Source organism: Rana temporaria, chromosome 12 (assembly GCF_905171775.1).
Source record: "Rana temporaria chromosome 12, aRanTem1.1, whole genome shotgun sequence".
Classification (NCBI taxonomy): Eukaryota; Metazoa; Chordata; class Amphibia; order Anura; family Ranidae; genus Rana; species Rana temporaria.
Genome location: NC_053500.1, coordinates 131,373,870 through 131,392,483, shown reverse-complemented (window position 1 = coordinate 131,392,483; position 18,614 = coordinate 131,373,870). Strand labels below are relative to the sequence as shown.

General features: G+C 41.4%; 1 protein-coding gene across 3 annotated transcripts in view; it reads left to right on the top strand.

Moving 5' to 3' along the window:
* Nucleotides 1-18,614, top strand: part of CACNA1G (calcium voltage-gated channel subunit alpha1 G) — a 262,233-nt gene that overhangs the window by 147,703 nt on the left and 95,916 nt on the right. For all 3 annotated transcript variants that reach the window (XM_040330722.1, XM_040330720.1, XM_040330721.1), the window contains exons 5-6: nucleotides 5,092-5,251; nucleotides 8,556-8,847. In XM_040330722.1, the coding sequence (XP_040186656.1) occupies nucleotides 5,092-5,251; nucleotides 8,556-8,847 (452 nt within the window). The remainder of the gene's footprint in view (nucleotides 1-5,091; nucleotides 5,252-8,555; nucleotides 8,848-18,614) is intronic.

Below are 18,614 nucleotides of genomic sequence, written 5' to 3'. Positions count from 1 at the left end.
CAAAATGGAATCTAAGCATGGTACGTAAGTTGCTCCAACATATTGTAGTTGTATGGTCGCTTAATTCCAGCTCTTTTCTTTTCCATTCCTTTATTAGTCTCACTTTAGGGCCACCCTAAAGTGAAGCCTCGTACACACGACCGAGGAAATCGACGGGCGAAACACATCGTTTTCCTCGTCGAGTTCCTTGTTAGGCTGTCGAGGAACTCGACAAGGCAAGTTTCTCCATTCCTGTCGAGGAAATAGAGAACTTGCTCTCTTTTTGGCTCGTCGAGTTTCTCGACAGTTTCCTCGACGAAAATGTACACAGGACCGGTTTCCTCGGCAAAAGAATATCTCCCAGCAAGGTTCTTGCTGGTTTTTGCCGAGAAACTCGTCGTGTGTACGAGGCCTGAATCTATGCTTTACCACTGCAGGATGAAGCAATAGGTTCACTTTAACGGGGGCCTCACAAGCAACACAGTTTCACCTTTCCTTTAAATAAAATACCCCATACTTCCAGGTATGAGGAGCATGTGACTCACTGACCTAACTTCTACATGATGGCACTGGTGCTTGCCCATCCATAAAGGTGGGCAAAGAATCCTCGGCCTGGTGTAAGCTCATGGGTGCTTCTCCTCCTCCCTTCTGGAAGCTGGTGGGTGTAAGGTGCTGTTGGGACCCTCATATAAATCAACCCTTTCCATTGTGTTCATGGACGAAATACAGGTTCACTTTAGCAATAAGCCTACTGTTTGTATTAGATCTATTATTCAGCCTCAAAAGGAAAGGCTTCAATCAATCAGTAAACAAACGATGCACTGAGGTGTATTACATCAACCCATACTGAATATCAGTCTACCTTCACAAAGTCTTTAGAGCAGCCATTCTCAACCAGGGTTCTGTGGAACTGTAAGGTTCCTCCAGAGGTTCTTAGAAGTTCCTTGATCTTTGGCTAATTGACTTCCCGTCTGATGGTGCTTGTAAAGTCAAAGGATCAACGCCAGCCAGCTGGAGGACATTGATGATCTAAGCTCTCTTGTAAGGGTGGCATTTTGGCCACCACTGTAAGGGTGGCATTCTTTCCATAAGCCACCAAAGCCACCAATGTAAGGGGCATTTTTCCAACTGACCCTCAACTAATTGTTTTTTGTAGGGTTCCCTAAGGCTAAAAATGATTTCAAGGGTTCCTCCAGGACAGTAGTCTCCAAACGATGCTTACTTTTATCTGGCCCTTGGGGAACTATTTCATCCACTGATACCAACAATGGGGCATAACCCCCCCCCCCCCCTATTAACACTAGTGAAGGGACTAAATTCCAATGATGAGACACTATTCATCCTAATGACACCAACAATTGGACCTAATGACACCAATGTTGGGGCACGATTCCTCCTAATGACCCAATGAAACCAACATTTGGGCCTAATGACACCAATGATGGAGCACAATTCCTTCCACTGACACCAATGAGGGTCACTATTCCATCCACTGGCACCACCAAAATGCCAGAATGATATGGTAGTAAAAAGGAGAATATAAAAAGAACACGGAAGAAAGAGGGGGAACATCAAAGGTCCCGAACACCTGTCACCTATCTGTGGTATATGGGTACAACTGTTGATAATATCAATGGTAGGAGTCACTATAGAAGACGTCATCCCGGGAGCTGAGACGGTAACACCTGAGGCACGGCGATGCCACCAGCAACCAATAGTAGGCATGAAAATCTTCTATAGTGCCTCCTACCATTGATATTATCAACAGTCGTACCCATATACTACAGATAGGTGAGAGTGTTTGGGACTTTTGATGTTCCCCCCCCTCTTTCTTCTGTGTTTTTATATTCTCTTTTTCACTATCATATCATTCTGGCATTTTTATTCTATTATAGATACAAAATATTGCATTTTTTTCAAAATTGTCGCTCTATTTTTGTTTATAGCGCAAAAAATAAAAAACGCAGAGGTGATCAAATACCACCAAAAGAAAGCTCTATTTGTGGGGAAAAAAAGGACGCCAATTTTGTTTGGGAGCCACATCGCACGACCGCGCAATTGTCAGTTAAAGCGACGCAGTGCCGAATCGCAAAAACTGTGCGGGTCCTTTAGCTGCCTAAAGGTCCGGGTCTTAAGTGGTTAAGAAAGGCTAATGTATCAAGTCCAGATTTCATTTCATCCAGACCTACATCTGAAGGAGCGTTAGTAGCTATGCCAGAAAAAAAAACCCAGTAAAGTCAAGTGTAATAGTTGGTAACTTGCATGTACTAACTAACAAATGTTATAAACAAAAAAAAAGTGATGGTGTCTCTTTAAGATATTTCATGGCTTAATATGGAACATGCCTTGGAGAGTGTCATGGTTTTGTCTGAGCATATGACAGAATGTTTTACATTTTCCCGAGTGGACTCCGCTCCCCCCAGGGTGCCTATAATTTATTCAGTGTTGATTTCAGTTTGACTATATTTGCAATAGGGGTCTGACTGGCAACAGAAGACGTTATGAATTGGCGTACCAAAAAACATGCTGTATAGGTTGATTTGGTGCAATTTGCAGTCGCTCTTTACATATTTTCTTTCTTAATTATGGGCAGTAATAAAAAAAATACATTAAACCTATATACTGAGGCCCAGATCCACAAAGAAATTACGCCGGCGTATCTATTGATACGCTGCGTAATTTCTAAGATGCCCCGTCATATCGTTGTTTTGTATCCACAAAACAAGATACGCCTGAATGTGGGCTCGATCCGACTGGCGTACGTCTTAGTACACCGTCGGATCTTAGGTGCATATTTACTCTGGCCACTAGGTGGCGCTTCCGTCGATTTCCGCGTAGAGTATGCAAATTAGCTAGATACGCCAATCCACAAACGTACGTCCGCCCGGCGCTTTTTTTTTACGTCGTTTACGTAAGGCTTTTTTAGGCGTAACGTTTCCCCTGCTCTATGAGGCGTACGCAATGCTAAGTATGAACGTCGGGCCAGCGTCAAATTTTCCGTCGTGTACGTCGTTTGCGTAAAGCGTTCGCGAATAGGGCTTTGCGTAGAATTCCGTTCACGTCGAAAGCATTGGCTTGTTGCGGGTTAATTTCGAGCATGCGCACTGGGATACCCGCACGGACGGCGCATGCGCCGTTAAAAAAAAACACGTCGATTACGTGGGGTCAATAGGAATTACCATAAAACACGCCCCCATCTCATCCATTTGAATTGCGCGCCCTTACGCCGACATAGTTACACTACGCCGCCTTAACTTACGGCGCAAATTCTTTGAGGATACGGAAAATACGCTGTAAGTTACGGCGGCGTAGTGTATCTGAGATACGCTACGCCGGACGTATAGATGCGCCAAGGTACGTGGATCTGGCCCTGAATATGTAAAAGATTTATTATATATATATATTATATATATATATATATACCGTATATATATATATATATATACACATATATTATATATATACATATATATATATATACCGTATATATATATATACATATATTAATATATATATATATATATATATATATATATATACACACATAATACATATTTATATATATATATATATATACATGTATATAATAAATTATCATGAATACAACACTGCCCAAACACTTGCATTTTGAACATTTGAACGCAGCAAAAAGTAACGTTCGACCTGCTATGGCTGCAATGCAAACACATCTCAACACAAAGAAACGCTCAGCCTTGGCCTGTCATCTGTCATCTGGCATCATTACAGTGACTAGCGAATCTGCTAACCTGTGTATGATATGTCTTTCAAGAGCTCGTTAAAAGTAGGAAAACAACATCTGTCTACATAAGCCCTTACAGGTTCCCTTCATAAATGTCCCATATGCTATTTTTAATACTCCCTTTGCAAATATGATCATCATGAATATGTATGAAAAACCATAAACTTGTGCCTGCTTGAGCTTTTGAGCTCTGTAAACAAAGCAGATAGGGAAAGGTTTGAAAAAAACATAAAAAAGGTTGGTTTAAAAATAAAAAATAAGTATTAAGGGCCAGATTCACGTAGAATCGCGGCGGCGTAACGTATCGTAGATACGTTACACCGCCGCAAGTTTTCATCGCAAATGCCTGATTCACCAAGCACTTGCTTGAAAACTTACGCCGGCGTAAGCCCGCGTAATTCAAAGGGGCGTGTGCCATTTAAATTAGGCGCGCTCCCACGCCGGACCTACTGCGCATGCTCCCTTTTGAATTTCCCGCCGTGCTTTGCGCGAAGTGACGTCATTTTTTTCGAACGGCGACGTGCGTAGCGTACTTCCGTATTCCCGGATGTCTTACGCAAGAAGGAAAAATTTTTACATTTCGACGCAGGGAACGACGGCCATACTTTATACAGCACATACGTGTGCTGTGTAAAGTTAGGGCACCTAAAACGACGACTAACTTTGCGACGGGAAACTAGACTAGCAGCGACGTAGCGAACGCGAAAAACCGTCGTGGATCGCCGTAACTACTAATTTGCATACCCGACGCTGGTTTACGACGCGAACTCCCCCCAGCGGCGGACGCGGTATTGCATCCTAAGATCCGACAGTGTGAAACAATTACACCTGTCGGATCTTAGGGCTATCTATGCGTAACTGATTCTATGAATCAGTCGCATAGATAGAACAACAGATACGACGGCGTATCAGGAGATCGCCGTCGTATCTGCTCTGTGAATCTGGCCCATGGTAACTAAACACTGAGGCCCCGTACACACGGCCAGTTTCCTCGGCAGAATTCAGCTTCCGACCGAGTTTCTGGCTGAATTCTGCCGAGAAACCCGGCCGTGTGTACACTTTCGGCCGAGGAAGCCGACGAGGACCTCGGCGAGGAAATAGAGAACATGTTCTCTATTTCCTCGTTGTTCTATGGGAGAACTTGGCCCGCCGAGGTCCTTGGCGGCTCCAGGACTGAACTGGCCGAGGAACTCGATGTGTTTGGCACGTCGAGTTCCTCGGCCGTGTGTACGGGGCCTGACAGAGGTTCTGGATTTCCACCAGTTTTGGCTGGACACACTCAAAGTAGCTTAGGAGGGTACAAAACAGAATCCTTGTCCGCTGTCATATAAACATATGTTTTGTTTCGTCAGGTATGCGAATCCTTGTCACGCTGCTGCTAGACACCCTCCCGATGTTGGGCAACGTCCTACTGCTTTGCTTCTTTGTGTTCTTCATATTTGGGATTGTTGGCGTCCAGCTCTGGTCTGGTCTGCTGAGAAACCGCTGCTTCCTTCCTGAAAATTTCAGTCTGTAAGTTGGCGAAAGAGGCTCACCAGAGCGTTTTTTATTTTTTTAATGAATAAATATCGTAGAGAGGGCCGTTATTGATGGTTGGCGGGAGGGTGGGCAGATTTTCTATATTTCATTTCTCCACTGTGTTCGTTTCTCCGGGACATTCTGTCCCAGAATTTTATTGTAGAGTGAAAGCGGAGCCATTTACCTGTCTGAGGCCATGCGACTCTCTTCATTCCGACAATAAATAATAGCACAAGGGCCATTCCATACAGGAGCATTAGTGTAATGGCTGCAATAAAAAATGACTTTCCTGTCTGCAGCCTCAATTTTCAAAGCATTTTAGCAACAAAAATATATTTTTTATTATATATATCTATATAGATAGATATATATATCTAACTATATATATGTAACTATATATATATTGTTTTTTTATATATATATATATATATATATATATATTAGTATTTTTATTTATAATATATATTTTTTTATATTATAATATATTGTAATTTATTTATAATATTTATAATATACATTTTTATATGATACATATAACATTTTTGTTTCTTTTTATAATCCATACAGGAGTATTAGTGTAATGGTTGCAGTATATAAAGACTTTCCTGTATGCAGCCTAAATTTTCATTTTAGCAACAACATTTTTATTATTTTATTATGTATTTTGTATATAAATATAAATATAAATAAAATAAAATAAAATTATAAATACAATTTTCATTTATATACCAGTAAAACCTTGGTTTGAGAGTAACTTGGTTTGAGAGCGTTTTGCAAGACAAGCAAAATGTTTTAATACATTTTGCCTTGATATACAAGCGATGTCTTGATATAAGAGTAGCGTCATGTCACAACTGAGTATAAAAAAAGAAGAGAGGAGCCTCTAAGTGTAGCAATATGGTTACATTTAATGAAGGTACAACATTTAGCAACTTATTGCTACACTGAGGCCCCATACACACCATAGAATCTATCCGCAGATAAATCCCATCAAATGGGTTTCTGCGGATAGATCCTATGGTGTGTACACGCCAACGGATATTTATCCGCGGATAAATCTCCCCTGGGATGGATTTCCAGCAGATGGATATTTGCTGACATGCTCAACAAATCCATCTGCTGGAATCCATTCCAACGGATGGATCCGCTCGTCTGTACAGACTTACCGGATCCATCCGTCTAAAGGGATTCCCCGCACGCGTCGTAATGACTTGACGCATGCGTGGAATTCCTTATATGACAGCGTCGCGCCCGTCGCCGCGTCATAATAGCGGCGACGGCGCGACACGTCATCGGCAGAGGATTTCAGCGCGGATTTCAATGCGATGGTGAGTACACTCCATCGCATAGAAATCCTCTGAAATCCTCGAGAGGATTTATCCGCGGATACGGTCCGCTGGACCGTATCTGCGGATAAATCCTCTCGTGTGTATGGGGCCTCAGAGGTGCCTCTCTTCTCTTTTATACCCTGTAAAAAAAAATGCTTTGATATACATTTATTTATAATATATATTATATTCATTTTTACTTGATATATACTGTATATATAACTTAGATTTCATTTATAATTGTATTTAATTTTATTTATATTGCATATGTACTGTGTATATGTGTGTGTGTGTGTATATATATATATATATGTATATATATAAAATTCGATTAGAGTCATTCTAAAAGATCTAGCAACAGTAAAAAATATATATTTTAAATATATATATATATATATATATATATATATATTTTTATATTAATATTAATATAAATAATTTATACGTCACATTAGAGTCATTCTGAAAGATCTACAGTAGTAATATTAAAATTTATCAAAAGCCCAATTTTTTTATTTATTTTTTGCATATTGAAGAAAAAGTTTTATAACCCATGAAATTTTTAGCACTGTTTGTGTATCTATTAGGGAGATTTATTCTCCGGGGGCCGGATTCAGAAAGAGATATGACGGCGTATCTCCTGATACGCCGTCGTATCTCTGAGTTCGACCAGTCGTATCTATGCGACTGATTCAGAGAATCAGGTTACGCATAGATCTCCCTAAGATCCGCCAGGTGTAAGTGTCTTACACCGTCGGATCTTAGGCTGCAATTCCAGGCTGGCCGCTAGGTGGCGCTTCCGTATTTGTACGCGAGGAATATGCAAATGAGTAGTTACGCCGATTCAGAAACGAACGAACGACCGCCCGACGCTTTTTTTTTACGTCGTTTGCGTTCGGCTTTTTCCGGCGTATTGTTACCCCTGCTATATGAGGGGTAGCTAATGTTAAGTATGGCCGTCATTCCCGCGCCGAGTTTTGAATTTTTTAAGTCGTTCGCGAATTCGGCTGGACGTAATTTACGTTCACGTCGAAAGCAATGACGTTTTATGGCGGATTTTCGAGCATGCGCACTGGGATGTTTTCAAGAACGGCGCATGCGCCGTTCAAAAAAAACTTCAAATATGCGGGGTCAAGCCTAATTTAAATAAAACACGCCCCCTACATCCCCATTTGAATTACGCGGCCTTACGCCGCAACACATACGTTACGCCGCCGTAACTAAGGGCGCAAGTTCTTTCTGAATAAAGAACTCGCGCCCAAAGTTACAGCGGCGTAACGTATCTACGATACGTTACGCCGGCCGGACAGATACGCGGAGGTATCTGAATCCGGCCCCGTGTTGCTAAAAGTAAAAAATAAATAAAAAATTGTCACTAGACCAGACAGGAAGTGGGGATACTTGATCCGGTGACTGCTGAAAAGGCATTTCCCTCTCTTCCTGTTGTGTCTACAGGACAGAAAATGAAGGGAAATCTATAATAGGACACAGATGAGAAAAAAAATTGGCATGGATTTTCATAATCTTCTCTATGCAAAATGTAAAAAAAGTTTTGGCTTTATTTTTGAACTTTAGCTCTAATTGCATTTTTAAAACATCTAAAGCTGAACCTCATACAGCTATATTCAAGTTGTAAATCGATGTATAAACTTTTGGCGCTATATAAATCCTGTATTATAATAATAATAATTATAATATACATGGTTGAAATACATTTTGGGTTGATTTACTAAAACTGGAGTCCAAAATCTGGTGCAGCTCTGCAGAGAAGCCAATCAGCTTCCAGGCTTTATTGTCAACGCTTAGTTGGACAAGCTGAAATTAGAAGCTGATTGGCACAGATTCTGAGTACACCCGTTTTTACTATGGCCTGGTCATTAAGTGGGAAAATCTCCCGGGGCTGAAGTGGTTAAATGTTGCTTCTCAACTTGTGTCTTACTTTTTTTATTTCTATACTCTTCCCTCTTTAGTCCTCTTTCCCTGGAATTGGAACGGTACTATCAGACGGAAAACGAAGACGAGAACCCGTTCATCTGTTCCCAAGCCCGTGAAAACGGCATGCGTTATTGCCGAAACGTCCCGACGCGTAGAGAAGAAGGACTGGAGTGTACACTGGATTATAATTATTACAATAACACCAGCAATACTTCATGTGTGAATTGGAATCAATATTATACCAACTGTTCTGCTGGAGAACACAACCCTTTCAAAGGTGCTATCAATTTTGATAATATTGGCTATGCTTGGATAGCGATTTTTCAGGTGAGTTTTTTTTTTTTATGTACTTTTTGTACTTTTTTTGTGGCTCCCCAATTCAACACAATGTAAAGCTAAAGAGACTTTACAGCCTTTTGCAGTACCATTGAGACACAGCAGCGCCCTGCACAGGCGTAGCTCTGTGATGTAATGCAGTTGGTGTGCTGCCCTTAAGCTGTCCCCTGGAGGGCATCCTGCCTCTTTGGAGATGTGCCTGTGGTAAGATTATGGCGAGGTGGATTACATAGAATTAAAGGGAAACTGTAATGGCTTTTAGATATATTTTTATACTTTATGTTATTCATACTTTTATTTATTTTTAACTCTGAGAAATATTGTAAATTCAACTTGAGCTATTGTAAACTGTAATGTCTTTTATATATATTTTTATATATACTTTTTTTTTTTTTTTTACTTTTTCATACTTAATGCGTTTTAAAACCGTTGTTTCTTTAGCTATTGTTTTATTATTCATATGCAATCTTTGTTTGAAAATAAATATTTTTATCTATGATTGTCAGAGCACTATGAGTTAGCTAAATAGCTAACAAGACAACACAGCAGACATTTCCTGGTTTGAGGTTGAATGTACCTGACTAAAACTTGTTACTGAGAGGTCTAATTATGCATAAATCTCTAGAATGACATTAAGGGCCGGTTCACACTACCGCGACTTGGGATCCGACTTGTGTCGCCCCAAGTCGTGCGACATGAGAAATTCAATTGAAGTGAATGGGAGCCGTCTTAATGTACACTACTGAAGTCGCTCCGACTTCAGAAAAGGTTCATGCACTACTTCAAGGCGACTTGTAGGCAACTTGTACTCATTGATTTCAATGGAAGTTGCCTCCAAAGTCGGATCACTGTCTTAACTGAAGCAACTTTACAGGAAGAGAAAATAGTTTTCTCAGACAAACTCCTCCCTCCCACAGAGCTGATTATTGTTTGATTGGCCACTGGCAAAGTTGCCTGTCCTGGAGGCGACTTGAAGTTGCCTTGAAGTTGCCTCTAAGTTGCCTTGAAGTTGCCTTGGAAAGTAGTGTCGACTTTCATGTCGCTGTAGTGTGAACTGGCACTTACTTGTGTATGTAAAAATCAACTTGAGCTATTGTAAACTGTAATGGCTTTTATATATATGTTTATACTTTTTTTTAACTCAATATTTTCATACTTTATAAGTTTTAAAACCATTCTTTCTTTAGCTGTTTTATTATTCAGATGCAATCTTTGTTTAAAAATGGAATGACATTTACTTGCATATGTAAAAAATCAACTTGAGCTATTGTGGCCTGTGAACATCAGGCTTACAGCAAAAAGTTAAAAGTGTGTCCCTCTTAAAAAAGAAGTATGGGTTTTATTTAGATCTCATATTTACACAAAAATGCAATAAAAAAATTAAATGTAATTTTTTCCCTTTTAAGACCATTGGGCGGAAGTGATGTTTGACGTTGCTTCCTCCATTCAGGCCGGATTCACACTTGTGCGGTGCGAATTCCAGCTCTGTTATCTCTGCAAAAAGATAAGAGAGCTGTTCAGCAGATCATCTCCGTTTTAGCTGCGAATTTGGAGACCTGGGAGAGGGGAGGGGGAAGTGTATTGAGTAGAATAAGAGAAATCCTGAAGAGAAATGAACACATCTGCGAATCAGATGCGTGCCCATAGAAGATAATAGGCCTGAATTCGCACCTGAGCCTCACCGCAATGCCTAGAAAACGCACACGTTTTTCGGCAATGCGCAGTGCGAATGCATCGCACATATGTGAACCAGCATCATTGAAATTAATGTATTTAGAAATGTTCTGCGAATTGGATGAGGTTTAAGCCGCACTCAATTCGCATAGGTGTGAACCCGGCCTCAATGTTATGGAGCCGAGTGGGGGCCATCTTTCCCTCACTTGGTTCCATGCCTGTCAGGAAGAAGGACGCAATTATCTCCGCCGATACCGACGGCTCCGGTAAGCGGCGGAGATGACCGCAACGCAGCGGGAGGGGGTGCCCCCTCCCGCTCCCGATAAAAGTAATCTATTGGCGAAACCGCCACAGAGACTTTTATCTGAAAGCCAGACGCTCTGCTGCCATAACAACGGTATTTAGCATCAAAGTACCGACTTACAACGATTTGCGCTAAAAGTGGTTAAACTAAAATCGTTTGTTCTGTTCCCGTACGAGAAAATGTTTGGAGTTTGTCCCTTTTTTTTCGGAAGGACGGAATCAGCTGTCAAAAGTTGTGTACACACTATCAGAAAATCATACCATTAGTCCTCGGATGAAAATGTTTGCCCAATTTTCTTACAGTGTGTATGAGCCTTTGTACAAGAGTCACACAACTAACCCCCCCCCCCCCCCCCCATGCGATTTACACATTTTCCCAATTGAATCAAATTAGAAAAATATGTCTATTAGTTAGTTAGTTATTACTTCGACTTTTCATTCTTTCAAATATTTGGATTTTCTTTCTTATTTTCTTATTTTAGAATTTCTGAATTTTGACATTTCCGAAGTTACAAATTTACGAATTTTCAAACTTATAAATTTCCAGGCTTTCAAACTTTGAGGCCGGGTTCACACGTATGCAAATTGAATGCGCATTTCCCCGTATTTAATTCGCATAGCAGGAGAATGTGACTGGCTCTCTATGGAGAGCGGGTCCGGTGCCATGTGCCAGAAAAACACGTGCCTTTTTTGGTGCGTTTCAGGTTAGATTTCAGCCCAAAATACGTGCTGAAATCGGACCTGAACCAGTGACCCAGCACGCACCGGACCCCTTCTGTGAGCCGCATACGGGGACGGTGTAAACCCGGCTTAAGATTTTTTAATTTACGAATTTTCTAATTTACGGATTTTCAGATCTTCAGATTTACAAATTTTTGAATTTACAAATTTTCTAATTTACGGATTTTCAGATTTACGAATTTACAAATTTTCTCATTTCGATCCTAATGAATGGCCTGAAAAAAATAAAAAAATTAAAACAAAAACATTTTAAAACTAAAACGAACAAAATTTTTTCGGCAGTGCACATGTCTTGCATTTTTTTTTTTGGAGGTTTACAACCTCTTTAAACTCTTTCAAGTCTCTAGCCAAGAGGGAGCAGAATAATAAGAATAAGAGATGAGCCCTAACAAAGTCTTGGGTTTGGTAGCCTGCTCTTACCACCTTGGCCTTAGGTTGGCCCCGGGTACATACCAGGGCTTCCTAGATTCAAAGGGGCAGATCCACAAAAGAATTACCCCGGCGTATCTATTGATGCGCCGCGTAATTTTAAAGTTCCTGCGTCGTATCTTTGTTTTGTATCTACAAAACAAGATACGACTGCATTTAGGATCGATCCGACAGGCGTACGTCTTAGTACGCCGTCGGATCTTAGGTGCATTTTTCCGCCGGCCGCTAGGTGGCATTTCCGTCGAATTCCGCGTCGAGTATGCAAATTAGCTAGATACGGCGATCCACGAACGTACGTCCGGCCGGCGCATTTTTTTACGTCGTTCGCGTTCGGCTTTTTCCGGCATATAGTTAAAGCTGCTATATGGTGGCGTACTCAATGTTAAGTATGGCCGTCGTTCCCGCGTCGAAATTTGAATTTTTTACGTCGTTTGCGTAAGTCGTTTGCGAATAGGGATTTGCGTAGAATGACGTCACCGTCGTAAGCATTGGCTTGTTCTGGTTTAATTTCGAGCATGCGCACTGGGACACCCCCACGGACGGCGCATGCGACGTTAAAAAAAAACGTTGTTTACGTCGGGTCATGATGTATTCACATAAAACACGCCCCCATCACATCGTTTTGAATTGCGCGCCCTTACGCCGCCAAAGATACACTACGCCGCCGTAACTTACGGCGCAAATTCTTTGAGGATTTAAAAAAAAAAAAAAATTTACGGCGGCGTAGTGTGTCTTAGATATGCTACGCCCGACGCAAAATTACGTCGATGTACGTGAATCTGCCCCAAAATCTTTTTCTGGATACTGAAGAGGTTCAGGCACAGCTGGGGTGGAGAGAGAGAACACGTGGACTCTACACATCACACACATCTCTGCATCCAACGTGTTGAAGGCACGTGTCCTCTTCTCTCCTCCCCGGCTCTTTCTCTCTGCCCTACTTAGATGACAAATGGACACTTTCATTCAAGCAGTGTGTGATATCAAAGCGTCTTCTCATTAATATATAAAGGCATACAGATAAATAACCTTCCGTGTCTCATCCTCTGATGCATTGGAGGAAATGTATATTGCATCAAAATCATAAAATAATTTAGAAGTCTACCGCAGCGAATCCGGGGCGGACTTCTACATCGCACTTGAAAAGGTTTCTCTGGAGGCGCACAATATGCATTTTATATGTATGAACTTTAACGTAAGTACATATTGGAGTGTACATTACAAGTATCTTCACGAGTCATTACAGCAATATACATCCAGAACCCGCTGACATCTTCATCATTTAACTAAGAGCTGTAGCCAAAGGCTGGTATGGTGTGTAAAAAAAGGGGGGGGTTCCGATCCCCCTTTTACCGTGTATTCCCAATATCGGCTGTCATGCTCAGGGTTTTTTCTTCAGCAGGAACGCAGGAGAATGCATGTCTGGCACTTGCGGCACTGAATGTATGTAATGGAAAGGGGTGCTGAGGGGAGTGTGCTGGAAGGTCTATTAATTCTGGCTGCTGGGGGGATCTATTTTTCCTGGAGGGGATCTATTTTTGCCGGCGGAGGTCTATTATTTAGTAGTGCACCGAAATGAAAATTTAGGATGCACTTGGCCCGAAACCAAAATTGACGGTTTTAGAAATATATATATATATAATATATTTTTATACATTTTTATAAATAATTGTATTATATTTGACCTTTTTAATTAATCACTTAAAGCGGAGGTCTGGCGTTTAAAAATAAATAAAAGTAAAAGTCTGCAGCTACAAACACTGGAGCTGCTGACTTTTAATAAGGATACTTACCTGACCAGGGTGCCCACGATGTTGGCAGCAGAAGCCGAGCAATCGCTCAGGTCTCGGCTGTCCTGCCGCCATCCTCGGTGAGGGAATCATAAGCTGGGGGGGGCTTATGTTGCTGGAGGGATCTATTGTTGAGAGAGAGGTCTATTGTTGCTGGCTGTTAAGAGATCTATTGTTGGTGGAGTGCATCTATATTTGCGTGGTCGTCTATTGTTGTTGGGGAGGTCGTCTATTGTTGTTGGGGAGGTCGTCTATTGTTGCTGGTGGGGGAACTATTGTTGGTTGGGCTAAAGTTGCTGGGGGATCAATTGTTGCTGGGAGGGACCTACTGTTGAGGGAGTGGTCTATTGTTACTGGCTGCTGGAGAGTCTATGGATGCTGTTGTTGCTGAGAAAGGTCTATTTTTGCTGGCTGCAGGGGATCTACTTTACTAGACATGTGTAATTTGTTTAGTTTCAAATTCATTTTTAACAAATTTTGACAAATGCGTTAATTCGGAAATATCTGAATTAACGAAAACCCATTTAACAATTTTTTCTGGTTATTCAAATATTCGAAAATCCGTAAATTCGAAAACCCGAAAATGTGAAAATCTGAAATAATAACTAACGAATTATAACGTAACTGTTACTAACTATTAAATTATCCGAAATAATGAATGCCACATCTAAACAAATGGAATGTAACTAATAATAATAATAATAATAATAAATAACAATAATACGAATAAACGTTTTATTATTATTATTATTATTATTTATTATTATTTAATTCCGTTCCATTTGTTTTAATGCGGCATTCATTATTTCGGATAATTCGTAACTTCAGATAAATTCGTATTCATTACGTTCACTAACAGCCAAATTTGAAAGGAAATTCCAATACCTATAATTTAATAGTTAGTTATTATTAGTTACCGTAGTTATTCTTTTGAATTTTGGGATTTTCTTTCTTATTTTCGGATTTTCTAATTTACGAATTGCAATCATAACGAATGACCCAAAAAAACAAAAAAAACACGAGTGGATCGAAAACAAAAACGAATGCATTTTTCATCAGTGCACGTGTCTATACTTTACTGCTTTTAATATTATTATATCTTCTATTATTCCATACAAATTACTTATCACCATAAAATTATACTTTGTTCTGTATTCTCTAAAATAAACGGTACTGGGAGGTGGGTAGGGGGTGGAACCATGGGATGTTGCTCAGAGGTGGGTAGGGGGTGGAACCAAGGTATGTTTCTCAGAGGTGGGAAGGTGGTGGAACCAAGGGATGTTGCTCAGAGGTGGGTAGGGGGTGGAACCAAGGGATGTTTCTCAGAGGTGAGAAGGTGGTGGAACCAAGGGATGTTGCTCAGAGGTGGGTAGGGGGTGGAACCAAGGGATGTTTCTCAGAGGTGGGTAAGGGGTGGAACCAAGGGATGTTGCTCAGAGGTGGGTAAGGGGTGGAACCAAGGGATGTTGCTCAGAGGTGGGTAGAGAGTGGAACCAAGGGATGTTGCTCAGAGGTGGGTAGGGGGTGGAACCATGGGATGTTGCTCAGAGGTGGGAAGGGGGTGGAACCAAGGGATGTTGCTCAGAGGTGGGTAGGGGGTGGAACCAAGGGATGTTACTCAGAGGTGGGTAGGGGATGGATCCAAGGGGTGTTGCTCAGAGGTGGGTAGGGGATGGAACCAAGGGATGTTGCTCAGAGGTGGGTAGGAGGTGGAACCAAGGGATGTTGCTCAGAGGTGGGTAGCGGTGGAACCAAGGGATGTTGCTCAGAGGTGGGTAGCGGTGGAACCAAGGGATGTTGCTCAGAGGTGGGTAGGGGACGGAGAGTGAGTGACTGAGAAGGAAGGAGTTCTGAAACCTATTCTCTGAGAAAAAAAAGTCTTCGCACTGAATCATATCTAATGATGTGTAACACCTGCAATGCTAAGGCTCAATTCACACCGTTGCATGGAAGCCATGTACAATAAAGTGCATGTTTTACCACGTGTTGCTAAAACATATGGGATAACACACATAATAAAGTGAAGAGTATTGTGGTGCAATTCATCTTAAATGCCACTCAAGTGCATCTATCTAGTATACAACACAAAACATGAATTTTAGTGCACCACAAAGCACAGATGTGAACCCAAAAAAAGCTGAAGGTACATTAAATCATTTGTTGTGGTGCATTGAAAACCTATTCAGAATGAATGGACTTTCTTACTACAACGCACCTCCAGAAATTGCAGAACTCTAATGCCGCATACACACGGTCGGAATTTCCGAAAACAAATGTTCGATAGGAGCTTTTTGTCGGAGATTCCAAATTGGACATTTGCTGTCGGAATTTCCAACAACAAAAATTTGACAGCTTGTTCTCAAATTTTCCGACAACAAAATCCGTTCTCGGAAATTACGATCGTGTGTGGACAATTTTGACGTACAAAATTCCACGCAGCTCTGAATCAGGTACGAGATGGAAGCGCTCGGTCTGGTAAAACTAGCGTTTGTAATGGAGATAGCACATTCGTCACGCTGTAACAGACTGAAAAGCACGAGGCTGAAAAGCGCGAATCGTCTCTCACCAAACTTCTACTAACACGACTGGAATTGTACTTTCCTTTAATAGTGCCATCGTACGTCTTGTACGTTACCGCGTTCTTGGCGTATTTCCGACAACATTTGTGCGACCATGTGTATGCAAGACAAGCTTGAGCCAACATCCGTCAGAAAAAAATCCACGGTTTTGTTGTCGGACTTTCTGATCGTCTATAACCTTTTTTGGAAAAATACTGGCCTATTTCCTGTTTTTTTTTTTTCTTCCAGTAAGATTTCTGATACAAGTACAGGTTATGTATTTAGTAGAATACATCCACAATGTTCCTGGTAATAACATTGGCAAGGAATCCCGTTTTTGACAGGCGATGGCACTAAAAATGCTTCTGATAGCCAGAGACCACATTAACTTTGTCTAAGGTTTACTTAGAATAATAACCTGATTTAATAGAGTCGACATGTACGTCTCGTGATTCTTCTGAAATGTAGATTTGAATGATAGGTCAGTTCAGGGACTTGAGAATCTCACTTTTAATTTATACTATATAATAAGTGCCTTTTTACTTAGATAACTAAAATGGCACTTGTATAAATTAAAAGTGAGATTCTCGAAGTCCCTGCACTGACCTACCATATAGCTGTGGAATTCTTACTCAATATTCTAGGACACTCGAATTGTATCTATGTTTGTGTCTCCACTTCTGGACCCAATGTACAATGTTCATACGTGTTTAGATTTTAGAAAAGGAACAAGGTGCGCCAGACTGAGTGTAGTATTTAAGAATTTATTTAATTCAACAGAAACAATCCAAATGGCTACTCACAATGAGAAGGTAATATTAAGGCATATAGATATTATGCGGTCCAAGGTCACTTTTGCGATCCATGGTGACGTCATAAATCCCAGCAATAAGATGACAGGCCACAGAGAAATGGAGTAGCGTAGAAGCCTCTGTGGGAACTTAAAGGCTGGCTGGCTGAGCTACACATCGTTTGTTCTCGGCAGTGTCCGGAAACCGGAACCAGAACCGGAGTCCGTAAAAAGAAAGTGACGAAATGACCGATCAGATGACCTCTTGAGCTTAATGAGAGAAAAAATTGATCCCCCTGTGCATGCTAAACAATGTGGATGGAGAAATCTGATAGGAGGCAGCAATTTTCAACTTGTCTCCTTTAGTTTTTCAGTCCCAACATGGCCAGCCATGGCTCAAATATTGGATGATTTAGGAGGACATGGCTGTAATTCGTGGCATGTATGGCCAGTTTAACTCTCTTAGAAGGTACATTCCATGTCTTAGACCAGTGTTTCTCAGGCCCCGTACACACGACCGAGTTTCTCGGCAGAATTCAGCCAGAAACTCGATCAGAGCCGTATTCTGCCGAGAAACCCGGTGGTGTGTACACTTTTGGCCGAGGAAACCGACCAGGAACTCGTCGAGCCAAATAGAGAACATGTTCTCTATTTCCTCATTAGTCAATGAGGAAACTTGGCTCGCCGAGATCCTCGGCAGCTTCACAAGGAACTCGACGAGCAAAACGATGTGTTTTGCCCATCGAGTTTCTCGGTCGTGTGTACGGGGCCTCAGCCTTTCTTCAGTCAAGACACCCTTTAAAATTGCAAATCTCGAGGCACCTCATTCTAAAATGTAAAAAAATGTAACTAATAGTTTAATGCTGGGTTTCTCAACCAGGGTTCTGTGGAATCTCAGGGTTCTTCCAGAGGCTGTTAGGGATTCCTTGAGCAATCTTTGACCCTCAGGCCTCGTACACACGACCGAGGAACTCGTCGGAAAAGACACATCGTTTTCCTCAACGAGTTCCTTGTTAGGCTTGTCGAGGAACACGACAAGCTTGCTTTGCGTACACACGGTCAAGACAAAATCTCCTTGTTCTCAAACGCGGTGACGTACAACACATACAATGGCAGGGGAAGTTCGATTCCACTGGCACAACTCTTGGGGTTGCTTTTGCTAATCTCACATTACTGTGTGTTAATTAAAAGTTTGGTAAGAGACGATTTGCACTTTTCAGTCTGTTACAGCTTGAAAAATGTGTTATCTCCATTACAAATGCTACTTTTACTCCCGTCTCATACTTTATTCTGAGCATGCGCGGGTTTCTTAGCATACACACGCTCGAGTTTCTTGTCGAAAACCAGCCCGACGAGAAACACGACAAGGAAATTGAGACTCCCGTCGAGGAAAAAGAGAACTTGTTCCTCGACAGTTTCCTCTATGAAAAACGTACGCACGACCGGTTTCCTCGGCACAAAAGCTCTGCCACCAAG